The 12,885-nt window shown below is 43.5% G+C and overlaps 1 protein-coding gene across 1 annotated transcript; it reads right to left on the reverse strand.

Annotated features, from left to right (window-relative positions):
* Window positions 1-1,695: 1,695 nt before the first annotated feature.
* Window positions 1,696-3,278, reverse strand: OLIG2 (oligodendrocyte transcription factor 2). The gene is given in 3 exon segments (XM_029601751.1): window positions 1,696-1,860; window positions 1,862-2,699; window positions 3,150-3,278. Coding segments are annotated over 2 exon segments (888 nt in total). The 5' UTR covers window positions 2,603-2,699; window positions 3,150-3,278; the 3' UTR covers window positions 1,696-1,713.
* Between the last annotated feature and the right edge of the window lie 9,607 nt (window positions 3,279-12,885).

Below are 12,885 nucleotides of genomic sequence, written 5' to 3' on the forward strand. Positions count from 1 at the left end.
TTGGATTTTCTCAGGCTGGATGAGTTGTTTATATGTATTGTTATAAAGAAATCTCTCCCTTACCCGGGCTGCTATGTTTGTATAAGAGGCAAAAGATTGAATTTTACTGCATAGCAAAAGCCAAATATAACTAGGAAACATGCTTATAGTGAAGATCTTCAAAACTAGCCGTTTATGGTTATAAACTAAGATTTTTATTTTTATTTTTTTTAAGATATGGAGACTGACCTGCTGCTTTTTACAAATGGAAGGACATTAGATGTTCATATACAAAAGAGGACACAATAGACATCAAACTGGAACTGGGGGGATTCTCTTTAATAACATTTGCTAAATGTTAAGGGGATTGCTCAGGTGTGGAAAGAAATACAAACACTCCAGTTAGGCGCAGAGTTACGGTGAATTATTGTTTTGCTGCTGGTAAAGTATTGATTTAAAAAAGAGTTAATTCATTTAGATGTGAATGAATTTGTATTGATGAACTAAAAATACATCTTGCAGTTTCCCATGATTTCGCTTCCCAAAGTTTCTAAAATATTTGGGATCTTTGAAGCATGCTAAAACTTGAATCCAAAATGCCGGGGACAAACTACAGCTGCTCACAGAAAAAAAAACCAAAAAACCATAAGCACCAGGATTATTTGGAGGAAGAACACACTGTAACTGAACAACCTTTATTAATCTGACTTGTTGAAAAGAAGATTAAATTAAAATGCTGGATAGAGTAGCTTAAATATGACAAGAAAAATTGTATTGGTCTAATGCATCTAAGCGATGGAAGAAGGCTATTATTAATGAAAACGGTTTAGCTTTGCACATACAGAATGCATGATTGATTGTATATAAAAAAAAAGAATACTTCCAAGAAAAACGTGCAGTAGATAAATTGTTAATTTAAAATGCTTTTTTTAATTTTTTCAACCAAATAAGTAATAAATAGTTTAGCACTTTTTTTTTTTTTTTACAAAAATAAACATGATAAAATCTCTGCAGTGGGCAGTGATAAGAAAAAAATTTATCAGACATTGCACAGCTCTGAGTATTGCCGATACAGGCAGTGCGGCCTAAAACATCAGAAAGAAGGTTTTTTTGCACCTTTGTTAACGATGGTAGGGAGCGGAAATAAAGAAGAAAGAGGTTATACACGAAAATCTTACCAGTCAGTCATAAGGCTTACTGTACAAATATAAAAGGGAAAGACTCATCCAAAATGAACTTGCATCAATAACCCCCTTTATGAAGTTGTATATATACAAAGTAAAAAGAAGAATAATAAAAACCAATTAACCAAGAAGCAAAGTACAGAAAACAGCACCAGAGCCTCTTGGTATTTGGAAAGCGATTCCCGGCTTAGACAGAAAAACAAAACAAAACACAGGCAGCCCTCCAAAATATATTTGAAGGGCAAATGGAAAATCAAAAGGTACAAAACGCTAGGCAGTTTTGGTTACTCCAGAGAAGTGTCTATGACTATTTACATTTGCTATCAAAGTTAAAAATGCACATATGTATATATATAATATATATATATAATATATATTTGTATTTATATAAAAAGAGTCTCCGGCTAGCTTTCGATGAGCGCAGGGGCGAGGAGGCAGCAGCGCCCGTGCCAGCGGCAGGTGCCGTGAGCGCGGGGCCCGGTCCAAGGGAGCTGCGCCCGCCGCGGGGCCCCTTCGCCAGAGTCGGGGGGGGGGGGGGGGGGGGAGCCGATCACTTGCTGTCGCTGCCCAGTCTGGCCAGGCCCGCGCCCAGGGCCGGGTGCGGGGGCCCCGGCTGGCAGAGGCTGCAGGGGCAGGGCACGCTGCTGCCCCAGTGCTGGAAGCCGCTGCCCACCGGGCCGGACTTGAGGAGGCCGTGCGGGGGCCGCAGGGCGGCGGGCGGGGGCAGCATGGCGTGGTGGTGGTGGTGGGGGGGCGACGTGCGGGGGGGGCGGCGGCGGCGGGGCAGGGTGATGGGCCAGGGGGGCCCCGCAGGCGGCGGCGGCCGCCGCGGCCACCGCCGCCGGGTGGAAGGCGGCCGGCCCGTGGTGGTGGTGGTGGTGGTGGCCGCCGCCCGCCGCTCCCCCGCCGCCCCCGCCGCCGCCGCCGTAGATCTCGCTGAGCAGCCGCTTCATCTCCTCCAGGGACGAGCTGAGCATGAGGATGTAGTTGCGCGCCAGCAGCAGGGTGGCGATCTTGGAGAGCTTGCGCACCGAGGGCCCGTGCGCGTAGGGCATCACCTCGCGCAGGCCGTCCATGGCGATGTTCAGGTCGTGCATGCGCTTCCGCTCGCGGCTGTTGATCTTCAGCCGCAGCTGCTGCAGCTCGGGCTCCGTCAGCTGCTTCTTGTCCTTCTTGGCGGCGGCGGCTGCGGCGGCGGCGGCTGCGGCGGCCGCGGCCTTGAAGGCTCCCAGCTTGTCGCCGGCCGCCATGGCCATGGCGCTGCGCAGCTCGGCGCTCAGCTCCGGGGCGCAGTCCGCCGGCGTGGAGGAGGACACGGCGCCGCCCGAGTACGAGGAGCAGCCGCCGCCGCCGCCGCCCCCCTTGCGAGCCGGCAGGAAGAGCTCGTCCACCCCCGGCGAAGAGGCGCGGCTGGAGCCCAGGCTGGCGTCCGAGTCCATGGTTTGGCCGGCTGGCTTGGCGCCCTGCCCCTCCGCCTGCAGAGAGCCCGAGGAAAGAGGGAAGGGGGAAAACAAAAAAAGGATCAGGAAAAGAAGACTGAGAAAAGAAAAGAAAAAAAAGGAAGGGGAAAGAAAGCAAGAAAAGAAAAAAAAAAAGAGGGATAGGGCGTTAGAAAGCTGCCGGGACACTTGTTGGCAGAGCTCTTCTACTTCTGCGACCTGACGGAGCCCCCCCCCCAGCGCTAACTTCACCCCCCGCCCCTGCCCTCGCTGCTCCGCGATCCACAAGTCCCGGCTGGACCCGGACCGTCGGAGAGCGCCAGCCCCCAGCACAACCGGGACCGCTCCTGGCCCCAAACTTTCCCCCAGCTCTAACCTGCTCCGCATCCTGACTGCGCAGAGCACAGGGCCGGGGCTCTTAAGGAGATGCAGAGGCTGCAGGACGGGAATTAAGCGGGGGTCCCCCCCTCCTCCGTCAGACAAAGCACCTTTCAGGAGTGGCCTTTCCCCCAACCCCTCTCAGGCCAGAGGAACTTCGGACACTTACTTCTTTTGCTTGTAGCGGACCGGTGGCTTGGATGCTGCTGAGGGAGATCCGGCAGCCGCGCCCGTGCCTGAGTTAGCAAATCCCCCACCTTTGGGGGTCCCCCCTGCTTTTATAGGACAGGAGCAGCCCTCCCCCCCCCCCCCTCTAGCCCTGCCCGGGAAATATGCGATTGTGCCTGAGGAGGGGGACGGGAGGGGAGGGGGGGTGCGCGCGGACCAATGAGCGAAGGCTTCGGGGGTGAGGCTGAGATTGTGACGTCACTGGCCGGGCCGCGAGTGAATGGAAGCGCTCGTGACACGCTCCTTCCCGGCTCCCGGCAATGCGCACGGGGGGGAGAGGGGGAGGGGCAGCTTTGTGAAATGGCTCAAAAAAAAAAAAATTACGATCCCAGTGTAGGACCAGCTGTTGAAAAACAGAGCAAACAAACCACAACTCCAAGATAACAATAACGGTTTGAAAAGAAAGACACCATCCTCTTCCCCCCCCCCCCCCCAGCCTCCTCCCCGCTTCTCCTTGCACACACCCAAAGCTCTCCACCGGCTTCCAGACTTCTAAAAGGTTTCACAAACACTTCGTTATTATTTTTTTTTTTTACTCAAAAGTAAACACTCAGAGACAACAAGTGCGCGGTATCATTCTGCACTTATCCACTTATCTCTCTGCGATCACCCCACCAACTTTGAACAGGACTAGGATAAACCAGATGGATACATAGACAGAAGCAGAGCTGACAGAGAGAGATGAACCGAGAAAATAATAAGCCAGAAAATAAACAAATAAGCCGTATTTTTTTTTTCGGAAAGGAATCTTTTTTATAGAAATACTTTACGATAGATTATTTCATGATCTGGATATGAAATTAGAAATGTCAAGAATCTATACGTTGGCATAAAGTTTTCTCTCTTGAAGAATTATAATATTCACTGAAGTAAAAACATAAAACATTTCGGTTTTTATTCACGGCAGCCAACAAGTAAAAAAGATTTTTTTTTTATAGCAAATAAACATTAAAAATATTGGAATGTACTTAAAAATGATTATTTACCAGAAGTGCCACTTCAGCGTGTATGTGTGTTATATATGTATGTATATGTGTGTGTATGTGTGTGTGTGTATATATATATATATATATATATATATATCTATATATATCTATATATATATATATATGTTTTTATGTAGGTGTATATGTGAGTGTGTGTGTATATTTAAATATTTTTTTTAAACGGGGAGGGGGGTTTGTTTTTGGGGAGTTGCGTTTCTCTCACGACTTTAGCTAGAAACTTTAGCACAGTTGCAACTCCATTCTTAGCCAAACGAAAGCGCGACGCACGTGTCCGTGTATCTCGATTTCTTTCAAAAAAATCGTTTTGAAAATGACATACTTCATTTTGCGCGAGAAAAGGTGCCCGGCTAGCGGTTGGCTCTGCTCAGGCAGTGTGTTGGCTTTTGCCGTGCAGTGCATTCCCGAATCTGGTTCCGCAGCCCCGTGCAGCCCCATCCCCAAGGGCCTGGCTTCCCTGCTTGTATTATTTTTATACCCATGTGTTTCCCAGCTGTCTCTGCAAGCCCCAGTCATCCATTGAATATGTCTTTAAAACCTTTAATAAGTGAAGCGTGCACATGTTCTTTAACGGTTATGATGATCCATAACAATTCAATTAGTGAAAGCTGCTGTCAGAATGCGAAGCCAAACTCACTGCCCGCCTGGGCTTCTATATGTTGCCTTTTCCGACTGCGCTGCATTTGGGGGGGTGTTTATGAATATCGCCATATGTATGTCTGTATATGTTCTCCTTTTTCTGTACGTGTTTCTCTCAGTGTTCTTTGTGTAGCACTTTGTGTGCGTGTGCGTGTGTGTGTGTGTGACATTTTGTACCTAGCTGTGGGATTTATACAATCTTTGTGCTCAAGCGGCTGTTTCTTTATAAAGAGGCTCGCTTATACATGCATTTTTCTCTCTCCCACATCTCTGTAACCCATTAAAAAGAGCCAGTCAAATACTCCAGGCTTCGATATCTTGTGCGCCACAGATTAAATTTTCCTTTCCACCTGTTTTGTCTTCGCAGGGAAGGTCTTTAGTAAATATCAACTTGTTTGATGTAGAAAAAAAGTAAACTTTCCAGAAACATTTTCTGCTGGTATTTCTATAGTTCACAGGAGATAACAGTCATCAGTTCCTTTTAGTGCTTGGATGCGCTAGCTTTGTTTGTATACGGTCTGGTTTAAGTGTGAAAACGGATATGTTAGATGTGCATAGATGTGTGCCAGAACACTTTTACACATATAATTTTAAAAAATAAACTTTGGATAAATAGCGCGTGCCACTGGTCGACTTGTTTAATAATAATAACACTTCCCTGATTGACTGCAAATAGCCATAAAATACCCAGGGCTACACTGGCAGCCGCAGAAAGCGAAATGACCAGGCCTACAGAGCAATGCCAACAAATGCCACTCTCACCTAAAAAAAAAAAAAAACGAGAACCAAGGAAACCACATATCTAAAGATGTGTCAGATCAGCTCACGTGGCCAGGAGTTAAGCGTTCAACAAAACTAAAATTCAGATGCATTTATAACCAACAACTATTCTTTAGCTCTCTAGAGCCAATGCATTGACTTAATAATAGTTTTATCACCACTTCTGTCATTATGAGCCTGGTAAATCTTTGGTATTGTTTGGCTCGGAAGAGGTAGGTAATAGTTTTACCAGTGACTGGAACCTCTGATGTTATAAACGTCAGTAAAATCCCAGTAATCCTGCCCTATTTCCGTCCTAAAATACTCTACATCTTTCGCGGGGAAGTTTTTCCCTTTAAAAAAGAGTCAATATAATGCAGTACTATATGGTAACATATACATATTTTTTATTATTAGAAACAATATTGTCCTTGGAGATGGAAGTCTAGACTTCAGCTTCATCTGGGTCGAAAAAGCGTTGTGCTTGTAAATAAATACTATTTGAGATACTGTATTGATTTATTGTTTTGTTACTTTTTTAAAATTGTGTTCCTCTTTATTTTGACGATGAACAAAGGAAAAAACAACGAGCAAAATATTCTCATTGACAGACACAAAATAATATTTACAATATTAACTTTTACTCAGGTTGAATTAGTGAGTAATATTATTAGTTTAAATTTGAAGACGTAGTTTCAGTACTCATTAGAGCCATGCTGTCATTTATGAATTCACAAGCCATCAAGATCTCTGTGTATTTTCATTTTTCATTCACCTGCCTGTCTATAGACATGGGGTCAGATGTACTAAAAGGTTTTTCCCATTTTGTATCTGTGGGAAAATGCTTAGTTTATCTCTCTGTCTACCTAATATGCTATATTATTTCTTCACAAATTCTTTAGGAGTTGGCCTGATGACTTAGGTGGTGCAAAGATAAAACATGAATCATCAGGTGGCTTAAATAATATTGTATCAGCTCAAACTATGCAATAGTCTCTTAATGCTACTGGCTGTTATGTTTATCTTTACCCAAGTTTGGTGGGTTTGCAAATAAAATGTATGTGTCTGAATATATGTTAGACTTCTTGTGAGTAAAAATATGCAATCGGAAGGAACAGGAAGATAAACTTCCAGAAATGCTCTGATATTATCTTTCCCCGGTTAAAGCCACCACCAAGAACAGATTACAGGATGCAAGCATCTCTCATTCTGAGCATCAGGGAAGTATAATGCCTAGGAAGAAAATGGGTTGTTGTTTTTTCACACAAGAAGAATGGAAGTGATAGTTAAGCAATTCACCACCTAGTGGTAACTGTTTCAAAGATAAATACTTCACTTCAATGTTTTGCAAGTACCGAGGTCTAACCTTTCTGCATTTTGTAATCTGGTGTGATATTTTTCTTTTCCCATATTGTAATATGAAGAAATATGCCACGTATGCTGATTTATTATTTAAAGTATTTTTTAAACTTTACTAAATCAGCAAGAGTTATATATTTTTTTAAACTAGAAGGATTATAAATTAATGTAATTTGCTTGCTATCTATTTTACTCAAGATGAGGTGCAAGCAATGTTTCTTATATTACAACTTTTTAAAAAGTTCTTTAAAAGAAAAAAAAAAGAAAAAGAGGCTCATTTACAAGTACTTAGTACTGGCACTAAATAAAGCACTCAATTTACAACCCAACACTAGCACTGTTACCACTGAGAATAAAGTCGTAAAATCATGAGGCCATAAATAGTGACCTAAAAAGGTGCTATACTGGTGCATCTTGATTTAAATAGTAAAATTAAGGATTGCCAATCTAGTAATCTGCAAAAGGACAATTGCATCAAAAAAATACTATGTCCGTCTAGCCTCCAAATTTGCTGCCACTAAAAAGCAGGAGTACATTTAGTCACAATAGGGTTTTTTTTTTTATTTTATTAAGCGCATTCCATGTTGTATTTATTTTTCAGTATTTGAAGTTTGCCCTACAAAACTTTCCACTTGGGACACTGTTGCAGGAGTTTTAATTCTTTCTTTATAGAAAGCCTTAGCACTTTCACACCAGTTTCTATTCTGCGGGGCTGAAGTCCAGTAATTAGTGCCTCAGGAGCACTGCATATTATTAATTACCATTTCTAGTAGTCCTGCTGCTACGTCTCAGTTTTATAGGCCACTAGACGGAGGCAGCGTTGTGCGCATATGAGAGGGTCCCTGCGCCTTGGAGCTCATAATCTCCTCTCTGCAGTAAATCGGGCCAGTGCTAATCGTAGCACCCAGGCACCTCCGCTGGTGAATGAATACTACCCGATTTGCCTCTTATTTTCAGCAGCCCTAAATATGAAGGGCACAACCGTTTACGAAGGGTACTTGGTTTTTGGAAAAGCCCCGGAAGATTGTTTTTATATATATATATATATACCGATATATGATCTGAGATATCACATCGGTTTGCATTCAGGTATTTCCCTATCCCCAGAGGGCTTACAGTCTAAGTTGTGTACCTGAGGCAAAGAGTGACAGCGGGACTCAAAGCCTGGTCTCGTGGTTCGTAGCCCACAGCTCTAACCACTAGGCTATTCCTCCTTTCTTTTGTAACTCCTTTAGAATATGACGGGACTTATTTATGACAGGTTAATTCGGGTGATACAGCCATAAATAATACCGGTGCTAAAGGAGGACATCAAGTCAGCAGCCTCCATTTGGGAAAAAGCACAGGAAATGACTCAGTTACAAAAGGTGGCTAATAGCCCCTTGATTGGATTCCTTACTGGTGCGTCTTGATTTAAAATTACAATCAAGGCACACAACGCAGACAGACTGCACATGCATATGTAAAAGGATAATAATAATAATAATGTGCAGTGCACCTGCCTAGCCCTTTTCGCAAACTAGTATAGGGAAATAGGGGCAAACTGGCTTACAAAAGTTTTTCAAACTATCTTCGACTTTTAAAAGTTGTTTTTTTTCAAAATGTAAGGCTAGTTTTGTTTTTTTTTAAATCATTTTAGAAACTGGTTGGGAAACCTCCGTCTCTAATCTGTAGTCTGAGGCGGGCGGGAGTTCCTGCTTATTAAAGCCTCCGCTTTCCTCGTATCAGCAGTTTGCACTCTTCCAGGAAACTGAACGGGCTAAGTTAAATTCATGGCCCGGGCGCACATGCGCGCAGAATAGCGCTGCCTTCTCCCGCTTTGCCACCTCCTTCCCAGTGCTATTGCCTATTTAAAACAAAAGCCCTTAGCTTCATACCCGAGGACCCATTCCTTCCTCAGCAGATTATCCATAGTGGTGCAATGCTCGTCTATTTTTCCGAGCGCAGATGTGTACATTTCCAGCTGTTTAGAATATAAAAAGTGTATCCTGAACGCTCTCCTATTAAACAATCTCATTCCCCGAGTTCACTGCTCATTGGGTCAGGCTATTTTCATGCTGTACATGGAGCCACGTGCTTCCTTGCTTGAGGGATTTGTTTTAGGATCAGCACTGCAGCCCCTGGTAAGAGTGGAAACGGCTAAGCCAGATATCTCAATCACTGGTATCTTGGGGATCAAATATAGTTTATTCTGGTGATTTATGTATGATTGAGCAGGCAGTTGGGGGAATCGGTAAAACTTGCAGACGTTGCAGGAGGGAAGCAAATGGGTGTATGTGCCTCTGTGTGTGTTTGTGTATGTGTGTGTGTGTATGTGTGTGTGTGTATGTGTATGTGTGTGTGTGTATGTGTATGTGTATGAGAGGATGCCTCTGTGTGTGTGTGTGTGTGTGTGTATGTGTATGAGAGGATGCCTCTGTGTGTGTGTGTATGAGAAGATGCCTCTATGTGTATGTGTGTGTATGAGAGGATGCCTCTATGTGTGTGTGTGTGTGTGTATGTATGTGTATGAGAGGATGCCTGTGTGTGTGTGTGTGTGTGTGTGTGTGTATGAGAGGATGCCTCTATGTGTGTGTGTGTGTATGTGTGTGTGTGTGTGTATGTGTATGAGAGGATGCCTCTGTGTGTGTGTATGAGAAGATGCCTCTATGTGTATGTGTGTGTGTGTGTATGAGAGGATGCCTCTGTGTGTGTGTGTGTGTGTGTGTGTATGTGTATGAGAGGATGCCTGTGTGTGTGTGTATGTATGAGAGAATGCCTCTATGTTTATGTGTGTGTGTGTGTGTGTGTGTGTGTGTGAGGATGCCTCTGTGTATGTGTGTGTGATCCCCGATTCTGGTACTATAAAGGACTAGTGCTTTCCACTACGTTCTGAGTTTCAAACCAAAGGAAAAGACGACAGAATTTGGGAAGTGTTTTTTTTTTCTAAATAATTACCCTGGCTCCTCTCTCCAACAAAAAGGGCTGGGAGCCAGCGAACCTGTAAGAGGATTTGATACAGCAGCTCAAGATTTCGGTGCGTTCCAAAAAGGTTCATTATTTAAAAAAAAAAAAAAAAAAGGTAACAGAATACCTCCCTCCAAGAAGAATGCGAAGTCCAGTATTTGGCTTTATCCTCACATTCCGGAGAGTCCCCGACTGAGCTCTTTTGCTCCTGAGTTTCGGGAATCATGGCCTGATTTCTGGACACAAATTTTGAAAGGGGCGGTGAAGTAATAGCGCAGATTCGTCCAACAAAACACGAATTAAAAAAAAAACAAACGAATGCATGTTGATAGGCTTTTTTGTTGTTGTTAATCTATTTAAATGAATATGTAAACTCTAAAAACTCACTAGCATTGAATGTATCTTCTCTAACGCGGAAACACCCACACACGAGAAACGATTATGCTCATATTTGGACCACCATGGCATTGTATTTCTGCCATGGTGGTAAAGAGATGATTCAGATACGACTATGGGAGCATTACAGAGTAGGAATGTTGCGTTAAAATTTGATTTACGAAAGAAGATTGCTCTATACAATTTCAGCTTTTTCCACTTGTTAAAATCTCCAGTCCTTTCTTCCGTTCGGAGGCTGAGGTTGCCAAGTAGGCGAACCGATGCCTGTACATGAAGGGGAGAAAAGGCACTAGGGCCTAGGTCTTGGCTACTTAGTCCTCCGTGCGTTCTCTGGGGCTTGGCTGCTCCATGCACTTTTTGAATTTATTGTCTGTTGGACTTTATTTAAACAGTCCTATGCAAATAAGCAAACTAAGGAATAATAACATAAGCAAAGTGAAAGAATACATCTCAACATCCTTATACCTTTGTCTCATGCACTCATCGCAAGATGAGTGCATGAAAAATACCAAATGCTTTTTTTTTTTTTTTTTTTTTTTAGTATTATTATTGTTTTAACATAAAAGCACCTTTTGGCATTTTCACCCCAACGCTGGCAAGATCAGTAATGTTTGTTTTAATAGAATATGTAACGTAAAATGTAGTGTATTATTTTATTTACTACATCCATGCCTGCGTATTTAAGGTTTGGTTCAGTTACCGAAACTTAGTGAGATTAAAGTAGAACTGGCCCCAGAAACGTCTTGCTCTCGGGCTGTCTCCAGCCAGACCTGGGATTTCCAGGGGACTTTCGGCTGCCCCCTGCTGGCGCTTGGACACCGCCAGCAGAGGTAAAGGGACAGGATGGAAACGCGCGGTGCGCGTGTGTGTGCTCCCCAGGTACAACAGTCCGCCTGCCTCCAGGCTGCGTCCGCGCTAGGCACACAGACAGTGCAGGAATGCCTGGGCTGGCGAGGTCTGCCTGCTGCTCGCTCTCTTTGTACTGCAAAGCAATTGGCATCCTTCCTGGGCTGCAACTGGCAGGGAAGTCGCCGAAGGGATGTGGGAGCAGCTGTTGGGACAGAGTTGACAGATTGTACTCGGGGAAAGGCTGAAAACTGACAGTGCCCAGAGATTCTCCCTTTTTTTTTTTTTTTGGGAGGGGGGGGGGGGTGTGGAGAGGACCGGCCCATAGTTACAATGGGGCATGAAGCAGCAATACTGAATGCATTCTTTAACCTATTGCCCCCGACCCTTGGTTCATGGTGGGTCTTTTTTAACAGGACTCTTTTTTCTTTTTTTTTTTTGGTCCAAATATTATCTTTTCTAGATTATTTGTATCCTTCTATTGTCAGAACCTCTTTCCGTGAATCTTCTCTCGTGCTCTATTCACGCCTTTTACCTGTGTCGGAGTTTTCCTTAAACTGTCACCTGAATTGTCTGCTGCAACTTCAGGACTCCCTAAGCCCTGCAGGGCTGCCTATACCCGTCCCTCATTACCCCCCCCCCCCCCCAACCCCCATATTTCCCTTGTCTCGCCCCTCCCCCCTCCGAAAAAAAATTGCGACTGCTTTTTTTTAGTGTCTGGATCGTAGGCTTTAGAGACAAATGCCTTGTTGGATTAGTGTTCGACTGAGAAAGGGAAAGCTTTAATGCAGATTTAAGACTAAACGCTCCGCAGAAAATATGAATAAAGTTAATGGGTCACCAAATTATCTATTTGGCCGAAAGTCTGCAGCAGCCTTTTGCCCCAAAAACACTTCCTCATAGTTTGGGGTTTTTTTTTGTAAAGTATTATTATTTGAAAAAAAAAAAGCAGTTTAAAAAGAAAGAACGAACATCAGAATCGATTTTCTCTAATAATTTTTGTCCTTGTGTTCTTTCGAGATTTTTTTTTAATAGGGCCCTATGCACGTCGAAAAACATCATTTAAACCAGTTTTGATTCGAGCTGATTTGGTTACTGTAAATCCTTTTTTTTCCATAGGCAATGACGGAATATACTGAAAAGCCCATAGTGAGTGCGAACACTAATTCTGGTTAATTTTTGTAGTGGAATTTAATGTTACTTAATTTCTTTCTTAGTTACTTAAACGCTCTGAAAATTGTTAATTGTTTAGTTTTGCAAAGCTATAATTCGAAAAGCCCGTTCAAAGCAAAACGAACAATTCTAGACAAACGGAGCTCTTTTTCTATTTAAACCCCCGTTTGTAGACTTTATAATTAAGATTCACAAAAATGTCTATTAGATTTGTTAATGGGATGCGAATTTTTCCTTTTACATAATCGGAGCTTTGGAAAGCACACGGTTTTCTGTATTGCCTGATCGTGCAGTTTTCTATCAGAAAGCAGTTCGGTAGAATTTACAATATTGCTTAGTTTCTTATAAAGAATGGACAGTTGTTGTCTATAGATATACAGACAGATAGGAAGAACTGATTAATTGGAGGCTGGGCGAACGCTAGGGCTTGGTGACCTGCCACCTAGATGTATTAGAGACTTGGATAGCGCTTGCATCGATTTCGAATCGGCACCAGGCCTTCTGGCTTTTATGCCTCCAATTTTTGCTACCCACTTCGATAATAAGCTCTTTGGG

This window comes from Rhinatrema bivittatum, chromosome 5 (assembly GCF_901001135.1).
Source record: "Rhinatrema bivittatum chromosome 5, aRhiBiv1.1, whole genome shotgun sequence".
Lineage (NCBI taxonomy): Eukaryota > Metazoa > Chordata > Amphibia > Gymnophiona > Rhinatrematidae > Rhinatrema > Rhinatrema bivittatum.